At 42.6% G+C, this 17,879-nt stretch overlaps 1 protein-coding gene across 1 annotated transcript in view; it reads right to left on the reverse strand.

Annotated features, from left to right (window-relative positions):
- Window positions 1-521: 521 nt before the first annotated feature.
- LOC146833776 (tumor necrosis factor ligand superfamily member 6-like) overlaps window positions 522-17,879 on the reverse strand; it is a 65,655-nt gene continuing 48,297 nt past the window's right edge. The window contains exons 3-4 of the mRNA XM_085600088.1: window positions 7,110-7,163; window positions 522-1,214 (exon numbers count right to left, since the gene is read on the reverse strand). Of these exons, the coding sequence (XP_085456214.1) occupies window positions 820-1,214; window positions 7,110-7,163 (449 nt within the window). The 3' untranslated portion in view covers window positions 522-819. The remainder of the gene's footprint in view (window positions 1,215-7,109; window positions 7,164-17,879) is intronic.

The following is a 17,879-nucleotide window of genomic DNA, read 5'->3' on the forward strand; positions in this document are numbered from 1 at the left end:
GTCAGGCAGGGCCCCCTTGCAATTCGATGGGCTGCGTTACTCTGCTCCAGGGAGGCGTTCCATGGGTGGTGCGTGGATGATCTGACACAAAACCCATGAATTTTAATGCAGTCCCAGATTTACCATAAGTGGTAGACCTAGGGATGCACCAAAACTGATACGCATCCCCAGGAGAGGCATAACGAGGAGAAATATCTTCGCTTTTTCTCATTTTTTCTTCTTTCTAAGTGTTCCGCAGGGTGCAAGGATGCCTGTGTTGGCGCTAGGCAGCACATTGTGCGCAGTGCTGGGAAAAGACAGGAATGCGCTTTATTGTGTTAAATACGGCACAGTCCTGCCTTTTCCCTGTCACTCAGTGCAGCACAGCAAGGTGGCTTGCTGCACTGCGTGACATATTGATAAATATGCCCCAAATGTCACTAGTTCAAGCACAATTTATGCACAAGCCTTTGTCAAATTGACCTAATTTTACCAACTTCAAATCTTTTCTTGAGTAACATATGGACGTAGCACCTGGTGTCGATTGCTCATCCAAATGCATTTAATTCACGGAATCAAAAAGTGAAAATAATTAATTTTCTTTCAGCGTTAAAGCAAACAAAGCATTTTATAAATGGCAAAAGAGTTTCTCTTTTAAGGAAAACATACAAACCCAGACCTGTGTACATGACAGAAATTAATTTACATGTTCCCTCACACAGAAAAAAAATAGTAACTACCGACGCACTTACACTACTACAGTATGAGTAACACACCGGAATGAGAATATCCACTGTGAGGCCTTTGTCATGCTTTTTGAAGCTAGCTTTGCGGTAATCTCTAAAGTTTATAAAGACCAAAGAAAGTCTTTGCTGCATCCACCATGACAACGGTGACATCAGAGACGTTGACGTACAGTTTGTCATCTTGCGTCAGCTGGAAAACTGCCCCCAGGTAGCTGTTGCGACTCCAGGTGTCGCTAATCACGCAGTTACTCGTCATCACACTGTCCATAAGCACCAAGTCAAGGGGATATCGCGGCGTCCTTTTGTATACCACATGCTGCAGGTGTTTGTTTCTACACCCCTCGCCCCGAAAGAACACCTCTGAGTAGACGAAGTAAAGTCCATCTTTGCGGATGACAAGGCCCCCGTCCTTGTACTGAACGCCAGCGGTGAACGCGCCGAAGCTGGAGCTCTGCCACTGCAGCTGAAGAGACCGGATATCCTTCGTCCCTGAAACAAATATCGGCAGTTGCGTCATTAGTGCAGCAGGCCCAACAGGAGCATGCAAGACAACACTGCTGAGTTAGCATTCCATGGCTGTCAGGTAGAACCCACGCCTCCTTCCACCCCCTTCATTCAATCCTACCTTTTTTACCCAACAGCACTGAGACATAATGGTCCATAGTAACAATGGTAATCCCAAAACAAGTCCTAGAATACAACACTGAGGTTTTGTGCCACAGAAAATTACCCTAGGTAAACCATTTAACTGTAAAATCTCCTGCAAGTAGCCCAGTGCCTGTATGCAATTCTCCCGGGAGACTTAGGGGTAAAGTGGCCAATGATGTACTTTCATAGTAAGGTGGAACGCCAAATGAATCTAGCCAAGAGGACCTCACAACGGCAAACCAAACTCTCCATTAATGAATGTTTGTTTCACCTAAGTCAAAGCTCAGAACTTACTCTTGCTACTAACTCCTAGAACTCACTTAGACGCCATCTGATGAGGTAGAGGGGATAAGGGCTGCTTCTTACTTGCAGGACAGTAGCCCGACAAATAAGCTACTTAGCAAGTGCGTGGTCTTGGTTGGGCGAGATGTGGCCTTTCAAGGCCATCCTGCAGGCAGTTGTGTCGTCTACTTACATTAGTCTGAGCAAAACCTCTGTACATTTACCTGGAGCTCACCAAATCATGGTGACATATTCTAACTTCTTATGAAAGCATAATCTGGAACCAATCTTTCGCCAAACGAATTATAGATTTAGTACCCTCACATGAATTTACATCAACCTTTGAAAAATGTTATTGGTACATACCACCATAAGGAGATTCTAATAATATAATTGACCAGCAAATAGCAGAAACAAAACTAAGGAGCCGAATAGCAATTTATCTCAAGGCAAATTTTAAAAGTAGTGCATTGCATTACAAAGGCTGCATCTAACACACACCAGAGACATTACTGAGTTCACTTTTCACAAAAGGAATGGTAGTGGACTCAACTCTATAAAGGTTTGAGAGAGTCCCAAAGCCCTACATACTTCATTCTAGGAGATGGATGGAAATGCCTCACACACATTATTGCGGCATGCTTCATCACAGGCAATTTCGCCCCGTATTGGTTGGATAACTCAAAGAAGATGCTCTTCACTTAGGAGAGGAAGATCCTAAAAAAATATTTTCAGAATTAAGGCAGGATACAGATGTTGCAATAAAGCTACGTTGGTGTAAAACGCAAAGCTATCTCTAGACTTTAGAGAAGATATCGCCAGAAAGAACAATGCACAAACTGTGGATATCTGGTCTCATTGGACCAGGACAAAGTTATAAGTTTAGGCCAACCGTGATGGAGCCGGGACAGTTACCGGGACCGAGTTGGGCCTGCTGAACAGAGTACCTTAAATCCTGGTTTGCAGAGCATTGTGAGGAGCCTCATCGAAGACGTGTCGCAAAGGTGAATTGATGTGTTGGTTCCAAGATGCGGCGAGCCTGTGATGTGAGGCTCTGCGTCATCATTGAGGATCCTGTTGACGTTGCTAATGATGTGAAGCCCTGTGTTGAGGATGTGGCATGCAGTCAGGGCGATGTATCTGTTCCGAGGAGCTGCAAGACTGCAATGTGGAGTCTGGTGTCATCGTCAAGAGTGTTATCTTGAGGAATGAGAGGGCCTGCACTGAGGATGTGTTGCGCAGTGGCAGTTCCAAAGGCATTGCAGGCTGCAGTGGTGATGCGGGTCTTTGCTACAGGTCCAATACACAAAGCAGCAGAGATGCGCCAGTTCTACTCGGGGTTGTGCTGCACAGCAGAGGAGATGCGATGGTTCAGCTGGATCTACAGAGGCTGGCAGAGCACCTTAAGCCCATTTCCAAGGGCCCAGAACTACAGTGGCACCACTTGGAAGGGTAGACTCACAGATGGCAAAGTCCTGGTGCAAGCGCAAGGTTGTTGGAAGCCTGTTAAGTCCCTGAGGCTTCAGAACTGGAGGCCAGTAAACTAGCCCTTGGAGTCACTCTGGGTTCTGGGTTCAAGCGATGCAGGTCCAGTCCTTCTCACCCAGGCAAGAGGGCAGCAGGTTAGCACAGCAGGGCAGCCGTTTTTCAGAGCAGCTGTCCAGCAGAGTGGCAGTCCTTTCAACAGCACAGCAGTCCTTCCTGGCAGAGTATCCACAGGTCCAGAAGTATACTGAAGAGTTGGTGTCTGAGGTCCAGTATTTATAACCAATCGTGCCTTTCAAGTGGGGAGAAGTTTCTAGAGGCATGTCTTTGAAGTGCAAAGTGGCCCTGCCTTCCTTGCCCTTGCTCCAGACTATCTACCGAGGGTTTGCAGCCCTTTGTGAAGGGACAGGATACACGTTATTCAATTGTAATTGTGGCTGGGTCCAGCTCCTCACTCTCATTGTGGTAGTGATAGCCCATCCATTCACATCTAAGCTCCCGATTGAGTGTGGCTGTCTAAGAGGAATAACCACAGTCCAACTGTCAACTACACCCAGTCATGTGACCCAGAGACAGGCCGCAGGCACCAAAAGGCTAAGGCAAGAAAATGGCAACTTTCTAAAAGTTCAATTTTCAGAATTGTAATTAAAAATCCAAATTCACCATAAGTTAGGATTTTTCATTACGATTCGAGAGACACCAAACTTGAACTGTGGCCTGTTCATATTTGGAAATTACACTTATAAAGTGTAATACAGTAACTCCAGCATTGTCCTCTGGGAGAGGTAGGACTTGCAGTGGTGAAAAACTAATTTAAGAGTTTTTCACTACCAGGACATGTAAAACTTAAAGGTCCATGTCCTACCTTTTAAATACATTGCACCCTGTCCTCGGGGCTGCCCAGGGCCTACCCTACAGGTGACTTATATGTTTTAAAAAGGAAGGTTTGGGCTGGGCAAAGGGTTTACTTTGCCAGGTCGACATGGCAGTTTAAAACTGCACAGACAGGCTACAATGGCAGCCTGAGACATACTTAAAGTGCTACTTGAGTGGGTGGCACAATATACACTGAAGGGCTTCTAGTAGCTGGGCACAGGTAATACCACTTTTCTAGGGACTTACAAGTGAATTAAATATGCCAATTAGGTATAAGCCAAACTAAAATGTTTTAAGGAGAGAGCACGAGTACTCTAAAACTGATTAACAGTGGTAAAGTGCACAGAGTCCTAAGGCTAGCAAAAAGGAAGTCAACATAAACAGGAGGGTTGAAGGCAAAAAGTTAGGGGGAAACCACGCCCAGGATGCCAGGTCTAACAGTAGGTCTTTGGCGCTCTCTCAACCCTCTATAACATTGTGTTCACTATCATACCTTTTGTGTGTTTGACATTATGAGTGGAGGATGTATGATAGGTAGGTTTTTCCCCTCTTACTCTCTTTGTGTGGTAGAGAGAATACATAAAAAGGACCCTTCAAAGTCCATTCGGCACCTTTTAGTATTTAAGTATTTCAAAAACTACCAAAGCGTGTATTCTGAGTAAAGTTCTAATTTCATGCCAAGTTTACTGTAATTGCGTTGAATAGTATCTGCTGTAGCAGAAAGTAAAAATTCCTATGGGACGTAGAATAGAAAAAGTCTGCCTTGAAGTTTTTCTACCCAGGACAGATCTATACAAATCCTGACCACAGGAAACATAGCTGAATTCATCATAACCACAGTCACTAATACCACCTCTGTAACATTGATAGATGTTGAGAAATGATTGTCCTATCCCTCAATTCTGCTCACCAGATCATGGCATGAGCCAGCTCATGAACAGGTCAAAAGCACAATCAGCACTTTTTTGGCTCAGGTTCTGCCTTATTATATAGATTGGTTACTTTTCCCCAGTGTAATTACTGGTTGCTCAATCTTGTGTCTTACCCATAGATCAGAAGTCAGCACAGAGCACTTTACATGTAATTTTATTGTAATCATTGATTAATACAAGAAACTTTATTTCTACTATATGCAGGGCCCGATTCACAAAGGTAAACTGAGATGAAAGTCTAACTTTATGACTTTCGGTATTCACAAAGCGCATTTATGAGTAGTAAAGTAAGACTTTTGTCTCAGTTAAACTTAAGTTTTGGTCTTATGTTTAACTGAAACCAAAACTGAGACAAAAGTCTAACTTTACTACTGGTAAATGTCCTTTGTGAATACCAAAGCATAAAGTAAGACTTAGGTTAGCTTTGTGAATCCAGCCCGTAATGTTTTTCTGTGCTTTTTACTTCGATTATAGGTCCATGGTTTTGAAACCTCTATTAATTAAGCATTCCCTGCATCATTGCAACATTGCTTTGCACTTTGCATAATCTTTAAATCAGAGGAAACTGTTTTTACCAATTATGCCTTTTTGAAGCTGGTGCTCAAGGCAAGGAAATCGCTTGGATGGTCTCCCATATAATTAGATCCACTTCAGTTTTGCTATTTTTATAGATCCAACATTTTTAGCATTGTGTCGTACCATAATTCTTGTATTTTTCAGTTTTATTGTGGCAGATGTTTTATGCTTGGACCATCATATGCAGTGAGTTGTACATGCTTTTTCTGTTCTTGTGGCTTGACCCCTCACACAGAAGGCATAGGCAGGTTTTAATTTAGTGCTGATACTTGCACCCTGCCTCACCTTGATTTGAGTGCTCTGCTTGGACGTGCTCTTTACTGAACTTGGAGACTGCACTTTGTTAGCACCTTGATTTTAGGTCTCAGGGTCCTGTTTTTGAATTTGCTGTGTTTTATCATGCTTCGCTATTGTTGTTTGCATCTTGTCTGTATTTTACTTATGTGGTCTATCTTAATTTGACCGAATCAAGTTGATTTTGACTTTGACTTTAACTCTGACATGCTGCCCGGAGGAGGGGGTGTCTCGGATGTGGGAATCCATGGCTACCTTGGATATCCATGACGAGTTGCTGAGAGCATTATATTAGCACACACTAGTAGCCCTTATTTTAATTGATTCCTTGTTTGCTTGTATCACTGATTAACACACCATCCTGTTTCTGATATCACATGGGCATCATTCCGATGACCTCCTTGGTACTGGGCATTCAGGGCATGTTAAGATAGGTTCTTTGACCTAGAAATCACAATAATTTGCTTTTGGGATTCCTAACAAACAGTCTTCTTATTGCTGATGGTCAGTGTGTGCTGCAGCTGCTGGCCAACATTATTGACCTATTTGCCCATTCAGGAGTATATGTGATAAAGAAAGTAGCCTGTGCCAAAAGAAATCAAAGACACGTGTTTTACTCTATGGTAAAATAAGCTTAAACCCACTATAGTGTCAATGGCCATTGTTACTAGTCAACCCCCCAATCCTGTAATCCAAGTTAGAAATTTGGCAGTCATCTTCGCCACATTTCCGTCCTTCACTGTCCATGTAAAAGGTACTAGCCCAAGGCAAGGCCATACTGGCGGTAGTGGGCACGGGGCGTTTCCTGGTGGGCGGCCAGGGTGGGGGCCAGTTTTAGACCCCTGGGGGCCATACATGTTACCAGGGGCCGGTTTTGCAGCATAACTGCAATATCGGCCCCAGCAACAAAAGCAGCACAAAGTTTTCTGCTAGCTACAAACAACCTTAAGTGCAATACATGTAAAGGTCTGATCCCATTTTACCCACCCTATCACCCTTACACTAGCTTATTGTCGAAAAGGCCACTTTCTAGTGCTGTGTATGGCCTACAAAGTGTTCTGATTGTTGGTGACACATTTTGGAAATAAAATGATACTTGTAAATAAAATTATACTTGTGGATTTTGCAGGACTGTTCTAATCCTCCTACACTGCGATGAAATTCTAGCCAACTTTAAGAAACTTCTCAAGCAACCATGTTTGGAAGAAAACCTGCCTCCCCTTGACTCTACTCCCTCCCTCCACAAGCTTCAAATGAAATTTGTCAGACTCACCACTGAGCTTAAACATACCTCTGAGATGGGCTGCAACCTCTTCTTTCTTCATGGCTTCGGTATTCCTGTCACCTGCATAGAAATTGTACTTTTTACTACAAATCTTTTCTCAAGTAAAATTACTGGTTTCATATAATAAGGCAACTTTCAAAAGTTGTGAGAATATAGTTGCTATTTCTCAGCACATATGATTGTGATGTTAACATTGGAGCACTTTTTGACATGGATCGGGTGGAGGTAGAAGATGGCTGTGGATCAGGTTAGATCACTAGATCTCTCTTCTGTGATTTAGCCAGCTCATGGCGTTCCTGATCCACACTTGGCCATGTAGGGGGAAGAGCTGTTGATGGTTCAACGAAGAGCCCAGAACAGGAGTCTGATGGAGCAAGGACTCGTATAAAAGAGACTTGCTCGGATGCAATCCTCCCATATAACTCGTAACTCTGTTCTAACTGCGTATTTTGTAAATTAATATGCACCGCATTACATATTTTAGCAAGATGAAGCTTGCTTACGTGTTTTATTAACAAATAACATGAGTAAAACTTAAAATGGCTGCTAACGCGGGAAACTGTACTGCACATGCGTGAACTGCATCTACACAAGATGACGGAATAACGCTTGGAGGAAATTTTCTGCACTTGTGCATAAGCATCTAAAATGGCCGCTTGAAAGCTCACATGCTAAGCATCTGCTTCACTGAAACAAGCTATTCACTAAGTGCTAATGCGGGGAGAGTTATAAGTAAATGGGATTAGAGTAGAGATAGGTGGTATACAGTGAAATCATTTTATTTTGAATTTAATATGTTTTCTCTTTGACCTCTCTACTAGTTCGTGTTTGGGCCTCCAAGTGAGACAGAAGTCCATACTTCATGTGACTCCTCACGCAGGCGCAGTAATAACAAGCCGGCAAGCCATGATGTCGATTTTGAAACCCATCCAAGGCCATCATTGTTACATGTCCTGGGAACCTGCTGGACATCCTGCATTTGAACAGACAACTATTATATGTATTCATTTTTTTATTGATAAAGATGTGAAATGCGGGTGGGAAATAAAGCTTGGGAATAAGAATTAAGGGGCTGGAACATTAAACAAAGAACCAAGGAAAATTATTAAAGTTAGCATGGTGTGATGATTATTCCCCCTTGCCTGTCCAATCAGAATTAGGAGTTTCATAAAGTTGGAACATTATTGGGTGGTACATGAGCAATGAAAGGTATAATTGAGGTAGTTTAGTTAGTTAGAATACATGAAGCGATTCTGAGAGACCGGAATGCTGTCCAAGAGCTCAACGAATGCTGAAGAAGAATCGATTTGCAGACTTAGATTTTAAGCCAATTACTTAGAAGAACATCGCAGACGAATCGAGGAGGGGAATAAGGCAAATAATTAGAAGAAGATCGCGGAAGAGTCGAGGAGGAAGATAGTGTCAGAGAGGGTTGCGATGAGGGCGTCGGATCTAGAAGAGGTCATTTATCCTGTCCTGAAACCTGTCCTGAAGTCTTTGTCACCTGTTCTTTCCCCGGGGACCCTCCCAACTCCTTGGCCAAGGGGTTGGTTTCCACAGCATTCTAGGTAAATATACTTCTGTATAGTATGTCCTTGTGCTGCTCTCTCTATCCTCTCCTTTCTGAGTACTGTCATTGTGAAATCTCGTTTTAATATAGAGGACTGGTTATTGGATTAATTGACTTTTCCTTCTTTGGAGAAATGGAGTTCGTACTGTATTTTTGACTTTGGCACATGAATTTAACTAGATAAACATTTAAAACTTCTCCCGAGTCTGTGGTTATTTCAAATATTAGAAAAGAAATTCACTTTATGTCATTTCACCATCAACTAGTTCCAACTAATAGGTCCATTGACCAGAGGAAAGAACTTTTTGATCAGTGAAAGATTAGTTAAAGGATAACAGGTAACTAATCTTATAAAAAGGCATTTATAAAAATTGACCCCCAGCGGTATTTACAAGCCTATGTGAATGTGTGTTTATGGGCCCAGGTGAGTATATGGTGTTTGAGCACCTGAGGTTGGTAACCCGCTGGGTCAGTTTTCTGGTAGCAGAGCTATGCTTATTATTGACTAGTTTGGTAATAATTGATTATTGATTTTATGTTTTGACAAACCTGTTTGTATTTTGTTTTGTGTTGTCTGGAAATTCCAGGGAAGTGAATAGTGGGTGGTAAATGGAAGCCACACTGCAGTGAGGTTACTCGTCTGTTGGAATAAGCACTGAGAAGCTATGCAGGGCTGGCAGTATTAAATTAGGGACCATTTTTCGTATAAAAGTGAGAGTGATTGATAGCGAAAGGGTTTGCTGGTGAAACTTTGGTCTTATATCACCTAGAAAGGATAACACAGAAGGAGTAACAGGTTCATCTGAGCTTGAGTGAAGGGTAAGCGGAAGGTTTTACTCGCAGTATATGAAAAGTAAGCGGAAAGTCTTACTTGCAGCAACAGAAATAAACTATTCTTTGGTTTTAATAGAACAGAGTAGCAATTGTTTTTACGTCGTTATTAATGAAAATTTGATGCAAAGTTATAAGTAAATACGTTTTCGTGTTACCTTGTGAAAGGAGGGTCAGTTGCCGGAGTTGCACTAACGTCACAGGGGGCCGCGCTGGGATTGTTTGAAACAGCGGGTGTGTGACTGACGCAAATTTGCAAAGGAGGGGTCAGTAGTGAGGAGTGGTACTGACGTCACAAAAAGGCCGCGCTAGTATTGGCTAAACGAATTGTGTGAGCACGAGCTTGATTGGATGGAAGAAAAGAAGCTGCACTGGAATTGGTGAAACACCGAGTGTGAGCAAGAATCTAATTGGTTGTCAAAAATAGCAGCCGTAATAGTGTTGGACAGTGGAGTTTGTGTGTGGAAATACAATCCAACATTAATAGGGAATCGCCCAGACAGAAGGTATTTAGGATTTGCAATAGACAAATATATAAAAAGATCATCACCTAAAATGTACGGAAAAAAAAGAAAAATGTTGTTTATGCAGAAAATTAAAAATTACTTCAAGAAAGATAAACCCATTAAGACTAGAGAGGGAATTCATATCGCACCACCGAAAAACACCTGCCTCATTTATAATGATGGAGAGAGGCTAGCATACCTGTGTGTGGTTAGAAAATTGGGTAGAATACACCAAAAGTGATGTAATGTTAGCTTTCCTGTCAAAAGGTACGTTCAATGGGAGAATCCTTCATAATTTGAGAATGCGGATGAATGAATTAGAGCCTAGGCCCAGATTAACACAGTATGAGGTATTAGAGGAATGGGAAACTGAGTCGTTTGAGCGTGACAGATCCAGAAGTTGTAGAAGTTATAGAGGATTCTTCCCTAAACAGATGCGTGAATCACGAGAAAGTCAGATGAAACAATGGAGACAAGCAATGATTATGGAAGGACTGTATCCTGTATTAATGGCTGAGGAACAGTCAGGGGCAAGTGTACAGGGCAAACTAAGCATTTAACAATGACAGGTTGTGGAGAGTCAGAAGATGAGTTTATGGAGGACACCTTAACGAAAAATTCTCCACCATATCAGGAAGGACCTAGTATAACTACTCCAAGTTCCCCGCCTTGGGAATACCTTTGTTTCCACAGGTTATACATGATTCAATAAATGGAAGGGTACTCCAGGAAAAGGAAAGCGAAGCAATAAATACAAATAGAGAAGAATTGATACAGACAAAAACCCAATTGAATACACACCCTGAAGCATTGACTATACCAGTGACTATAGGTCCTGTTGTTCCATTGTATGGGGATAAGGTGAATTGTCCCAAACCATCAGTTATGACAACTCCCATAATCAAACCTAGAAAAGAAAATATAATAATTGAGGATCAAGCCAGTAAATGCGATTTGGTAATTTAATTACTGGATTTGCCGATAAGAGGGCAGATAAATGAAACCCCGAGAACAGTTACACCTAGCTGTTCGAAATAAATAGGATTAGAAACATCTGCAGGAACGAAAAGTGCCACAATAGTATCCCCGAAAGAGTTAGAGAGATGGGCACAGGGAATAGACAAACCGAACCAACAACTAAAGATTTTAGATATTTACAAATTGAAAGTGGAATTGGAAGAAATGATAGCTGGAAACGTGGGATTAGATAGACTAAATACTTCCAGTGAAGAAGAGTTACTGTTCATTTGTAGAAGCATCACTAGAAGTGAGAAGATATTTCATGAAAAATTGACCGATCTTGCCTCTGAAATGGGAATTGAAATAGGGAGATCTAAAGTATTACAGAAACCATATAGAGCAGAATTTACTGATACGGATTTGGAGAATATGAATGTATCTGGAAGAAAATTGCAGATTAAGGAGTTAATGACCTTCTTACAAAAGTGGGGATAATTAGACAGATGGAAAGCTAGGTGGATGAGGAAAAAGGTGGAAGCACAGTCAAATCGAACAACATCTGAATTTGTGTTGAAAAAAATCAGGAAAAGCAGAGAGATTGTACCCAATGAGAGAAGTTCCAGAAGGGGGATATGTACATGTTCCATGGACTCGACAAGGTATTTTGTCATTTACTAATGATTTTCCAAAGTTAAGAGAAAAACCATTTGAATGGTACAGGCAGGTTGAGAGGTTTGTGAAGGTTTCAAAGGTTTTGTTGAAAGATTTGGATGGTCTATTTGACATAGTGGTGCCTGCTGATTTATGGACAGAATGTAAAATCACAGTTGATTGGCCTAGTGATGAGTACCCAAGAGATGAAAAAACGGGAGCCCCTTCAGAAGAGGTAATGAAGAAATATCACCAGGTGATCACCTTCTTGAAAGGGAAAATTCCACCAAAAGAAACAGATTGAGTAAAGATAGATAGAACAACCCAAAACATAAATGAGTCTGTACATGCTTATTATGAACGCATATTACAGGTATTCAAGCAGTATAGCGGATTTGAGAACACTGGAGATAAAAATATGGGTCATTTTGTGTATCGGTTTGTGACTGGTTTATGACCAGAAATTTCCCAAATGATTCAACAACACATGTTGTGCTGGCAGGGAAAACCAATCGATGAGATTCTAAAATATGCCAAGTATTGCGGGGACGATATTGAAAATAGACGTAAAAAGCTGGAGGAAAAAGTGATGTGGGCACAAGTGAAATTGGCAGAACATTAAGAGCTTAAATTAAATAGTTAGAATGATGAGCAAGTGAAATGAGAAGGACAGAATGATCATATTGGGGGAAAACCAAGAGAACGAATGAGTAGAGAGGAAGCAAAGAAGAAATTTCCTTGTCATGGGTGCGGATAAAATTGGGACATTGGAAAAACGAGTGTAAAAATATTCAGAATAATAATGGGCCAAATCAAAATTTAAATCCACAGACGCAGAATGAGGTGATAATGAGTCAACTGCAGCAGGTTTTAATCTACAGAATCAGTTGCCATCTGCCCCTATTCAAAATTTTGTGAACAGAGCAAAGTACAGTGCGGGCACTGGATTTCCAGGAGAAAGTGGTAAGAAAATTTCTGTAACTTCACAGTTTCTTTTGCAGAATAGTCACCTTCATGGAGATGATCAATGACAGTGCCTGAGGGGGGAGTAAGAGGAGTGCGTACTTGGCTCATTCTTACCGGTAGATCAGTCAGGTCCATATATTGATGGGAAGGTAGAAGGAAAAGATATTACCTTTTTATGGGACACTGGTGCTACCCGTTCTACTGTGAGAACAGCAGACATTCCAAACCTACCCCTCTTGGGAGAAGCCATCAAAGTAGTAGGCGTTTCAAACAAACAGATTACAACCCCAATAACAGAACCCATGGAGGTGCGCATTGGCAATTTCAGAGACATGCACAAATTTGTGGTGTGCGACTCTAGTCCAGTACACTTGCTAGGAAGAGACTTGTTGTACAAAATGAACTGCACAATTTATTGCACACCGGATGGTGTTGCGATTCAGACCCCTGATGAAGACGGTGTCTATAAAATAATGCTGGCAAAACAAGGCACAGAAGTAGACAAGATGTATTCAATGATGACAAAGGATGATTTACCAGATGAATTAAAAACGACGGTGAATCCAGAGGTGTTTCACTGGAAAAGCAGTAGGGTTAATGACAAATGTGGACCCAGTAAAGGTGATTGTAAAAGAAGGTGCAGTCTACCCAAAAACTAGGCAATACAAAATGAGCCCTGAAGTTAAAGCAGGTGTTGCAGCAGAAATTGATCGAATGATTAAACAAGGCATTTTAAAGGAAATAATGTGCAGTCCTTGTAATTCACCTATAATTGGCATTAAAAAGCCTAGCGGAAAATACCGGATCATGCAAGATTTAAGAAAGATTAATAAGATTTAAGAAAGATTAATAGTGCCAATTTCAGCAGTGATTCTGTATCAAATACCATGGAATGCAGGATTCTTTACATGTAATTGATTTATGCCAAGCATGTTTCTCTATTCCTTTACACCCAGACAGCCAGTATCTCTTTTCATTTAAGTTTGAGGACCGTATTTTAGTATGGAATCGAGTTCCTCAAAGGTATACAGAAAGTCCTTCAATTTTCAATCAAATTCTGAAAAAGGGTCTATAAACACAGTAGTGATGCACAGAAATTCAGTTCTGGTCTAATATATCGACGACTTGCTCATTGCATCAAAATCCCAAGATGATTGTGTTACTGATTCAATTGCTTTGTTAAATCATTTGACTAATGGAGGACACTGTGGTGGCGATTCCGATCCGGTAAAAAAATTTACCGTCCGGCTCGTATCCGTATTTTTTTACGTTCAAATCGTACAAGTCCCATACAAATGGCGAAGTACGATTCATACGTGAAAAATACATACGATTGACTTCGGGAAAAGTCTACGAGACGTCCCCGGACAGTTTAACGTACGAGTCGTAAAACTGTCCGAGCGCACAAGTCCGATCCGTACCGGCGTCCCGAATACACAAGCGTATGGAAAACGTCCCATACGGAGCGAACTTTGCACGACCCCTACCCCGGGTACACTTGTGCCCGGGGTACGAGTCGTACAGCCCCCCCAGCCTCCCACCCCTACCACATTTGTCCGCACCGTACCCCCCAGCCCCCCGTATGTACGCGCCATACCCCCAGCCCCCCGTATGTACGCACCATACCCCCACCCCCGTATGTACGCACCGTACCCCCCAGCCCCCCGTATGTACGCGCCGTACCCCCAGCCCCCCCTATGTACGCGCCGTACCCACACCCCCGTATGTACGCACCATACCCCCCAGCCCCCCGTATATACGCGCCGTACCCCCAGCCCCCGTATGTATGCGCCATACCCCCACCCCGTATGTACGCACCGTACCCCCAGGCCCCCGTATGTACGTGCCATACCCCCAGCCCCGTATGTATGCGCCATACCCCCACCCCCGTATGTATGCACCGTACCCCCCAGCCCCCCGTATGTACGCGCCGTACCCCCAGCCCCCCGTATGTACGCGCTGTACCCCCACCCCATATGTATGCACCGTACCTCCCAGCCCCCGTATGTACACGCCGTACCCCCAGCCCCCCCATATGTACGTGCCGTACCCCCAGCCCCGTATGTACGCACCGTACCCCCAGCCCCCCGTACGGGGGTGGGGGTACATCGCGTACATATGGGGGCTGGGGGTATGGCGCATACATACGGGGGTGGGGGTACGGCGCATGCCGGGTCCCCTTTTCCTTGTGCATCGCGGCGTACTTAGCTTTTCCGGCACTTTTTGGCTCCCGTAAAAATATAGCCGTGCAGAGTGCTGTGGGTACAAATCGTACTTGCTGGTTCGTAAAACGCTGCCTGACTCCGTGTGGACGTTGCGTACGCGCTGTCCAGGATCGGAATTGTATGTATTTTTAGCCGCACTGTGTTTTTTACGATTCGGACGGAAAAGGTATTTCTGTACGTATCGTACTTGCTGGTATGTAAGGTGGAATTCCCGGATACGAGTCGTATGGAGAAAACACTCCGTACGACCATTTGTACCCGGGTTTTACAGGATCGGAATCGGCACCAAAGTGTCTCCAGAGAAATTACAATTTTGTCGAACTGGAGTCATATATTTGGGACACCAAATAGAAAGAGGAGTGAGGAAAGTGACCCCTGAAAGAATAAATATAATAAAACAAATGCAGTTACCACAAACCCAGAGAGAAATCAGAATGTTTCTTGGTGTAGTGGGGTATTGTAGGCAGTGGATTGTAGGTTTTTGGATGATGAAAGCATGGAAGCTTTTGTGAAATTGCAAAATTGTTTAAGTGAAGCTCCAGCTCTAGGTATGCCAGACTATATAAATGAATTTGCACTATTCTGTTGTGAAAGAGAAAATTGTGCCCTTTCAGTACTAACCCAGAGACATGGTTTGATGAGACGTTCAGTAGCATACATTTCTACTACTTTGGACCCTGTACCGTCAGTATTACCTGGCTGTTTAAAAGCAGTAGCTGCTACTTGTATGAGTCTGGAACAAAGTGAGTCCATTGTAAGGGGACATGCCTTGAAAGTGTCTGTTCCACATTCAGTACAAATTCTTTTGACTAGAACACAAACACAGTACCTTACCCCTAGTCGGATGACTAAGAATGAAAGCATCATTTTAGGAGCAGAAAATGTGACAGTGGTCAGGTGTACCATACTAAATCCTGCTACTTTATTGCCAGATGTACGTGGGGAAGAAGTAAGAGATGAAGTTGAGCATGATTGTCTGGATATCACTGAGTTATGTACCAAGCCCCATCCAGACATACAGGAAGAGCCCCTGAAAGAATCTGAACATGAGCTATTTGTAGATGGCTTGTGTATGAGACATGAGAAAGGAGGATTAAGTGCTGCTTATGCTGTTTGCACATTGGCTGGAATAGTCAAAGCATCCTATTTACCAGGAGTCAAGTCTGCACAAGTAGCCGAATTGATAGTTTCAATTAAGCATGCAAAATTGGGAAGAATTGAAAAGTAACCATTTACTGATAGCCAGTATGGTTACGGGGTTGTGCATGACTTTGGCCGGTTGTTGATGTAGAGGGATTTCATGACTTCTTCAGGATCCCCTATTAAAAATGGAAAAATTGTAAAAGAACTATTGGAAGCAATACAATTGCCAAAGGAAGGCAGAAGGACCATTTGTGAGGTTGCAAATAGATTTTATCCAATTACCACCATGCAGGGGATTGAAATACATCCTTGTCATAGTTTGTTTATTCTCACGGTGGGTGGAGACATATCCTACTACAAGAAATGACAGCATAACAGTTGCCAGACTGCTGTTGAGGGAGCTAATTCCGTGGTTTGGTTTTCCAGTAACTGTGGAATCAGATAGAGGATCTCACTTTAATAATGAAATAATTTGATTAATATGTGAAGCATTTAAAATTGAACAAAAACTGCACTGTGCATATCGCCCAGAAGCTTCTGGGGTGGTAGAACAAATGAATGGCATAATCAAATCAAGACTGGCAAAGGTGTGTACACCCACATCACTGTTTTGGCCAGATGCATTACCTCTTGTTCTGATGGGACTCAGAAACATTCCTGATAGGAACACAGGATTGAGTCCCCATGAAAATCTGGGAAGAGCAATGAGACTTTCATTTATACCAGGACACAAACTGTTGAGTATAACTGATGATCTGGTACTAAATTATTGTAAAGGATTGGCTGATCTAGTGCGTTCTGTCTCTCAGCAGGTTGGAGAAGACGCAGTTGCCAGGCAGCCGGATCAAGCACATGATCTAAATCCCGGAGACTGGTTGGTAGTGAGGAATCACACCCGAGAGTTGTGCCTAGCAACCAGGTGGGATGTGCTGCGACAGGTCATACTAGTTACAACAACAGCAGTGAAATGTGCAGGTTTGCCTAATTAGATCCATGCCAGTCATACCAAGAAAGTACCAGCTCCTGAGGAAATGGAACCACAACTGACACAAGCAGTTGAGGGCGCTGAAGGTTGTGCAGCTGAAGAATCTAGAATAACAGACTCTGAAGTAGCTGACCAAGAACAATCAAGCACAAGTCAGGAAGACTGAGTACCAGTGGTTGACATACCTGAAGAGATTATTAAAACGAGAAGCAGAACCAGATTAGAAAGGCAAGAAACTAGAGAGGATCAGACAGGTGTAGAAGAACAAGCTCAGGAAAGGGTGAATAAAACTATTGGAGACCCTGAGCAGGATCAAACAAGGAGAGAAAAATATACTCAGACAAAGGTGAACCAACACATTCACGGATCTGAGGAGGACAGATAGGCCTAGAAGACCATGTTCAGGCTGCAGAAAAGCAAGGTGCAGTAAGACCTGAGCAGGACCAGTTAGGAAAAGAAGAACAAGTTCAGGAAGAAGAAGAACCAGTTGAAATAAGACCTGAACAGGACCAGATAGAGGAAGAAGAACGCGTTCAGGCAGATGAAGTCACAACAATAAGCCCTGAACAAGGACAGATAGAGATGGATTCTGAAAACGTAGATAATCAAATTGTGCCACAACATAACAAAAATAAAAGAATACTTGAAAGAGACGAGGAAAGTGAAAGTGCAGTACAAGCCAAAAAGGTCAGAAAAGGTAATAATTGGACAGGTGGTGTTAAAAAAGATTAAAGTATCACTTAAAAACAATAAGTGAAGAACCTGAACAAGTAAATGAAGTCACTAGTCAATCTGGGCAATTGATTGAGAAACCCAGGCGAAGAAGCCAAAGACTGAGAATTTTGAATAACAAATTCAAAGGTCCAGAATGGACCTATGTGATTCTTGAAGAATTTGAGAATCTAGATTTGAATGAAGAAAGTGACGAAGAAATAATTG

Source organism: Triturus cristatus, chromosome 4_2 (assembly GCF_964204655.1).
Source record: "Triturus cristatus chromosome 4_2, aTriCri1.1, whole genome shotgun sequence".
NCBI classification, from domain to species: Eukaryota; Metazoa; Chordata; class Amphibia; order Caudata; family Salamandridae; genus Triturus; species Triturus cristatus.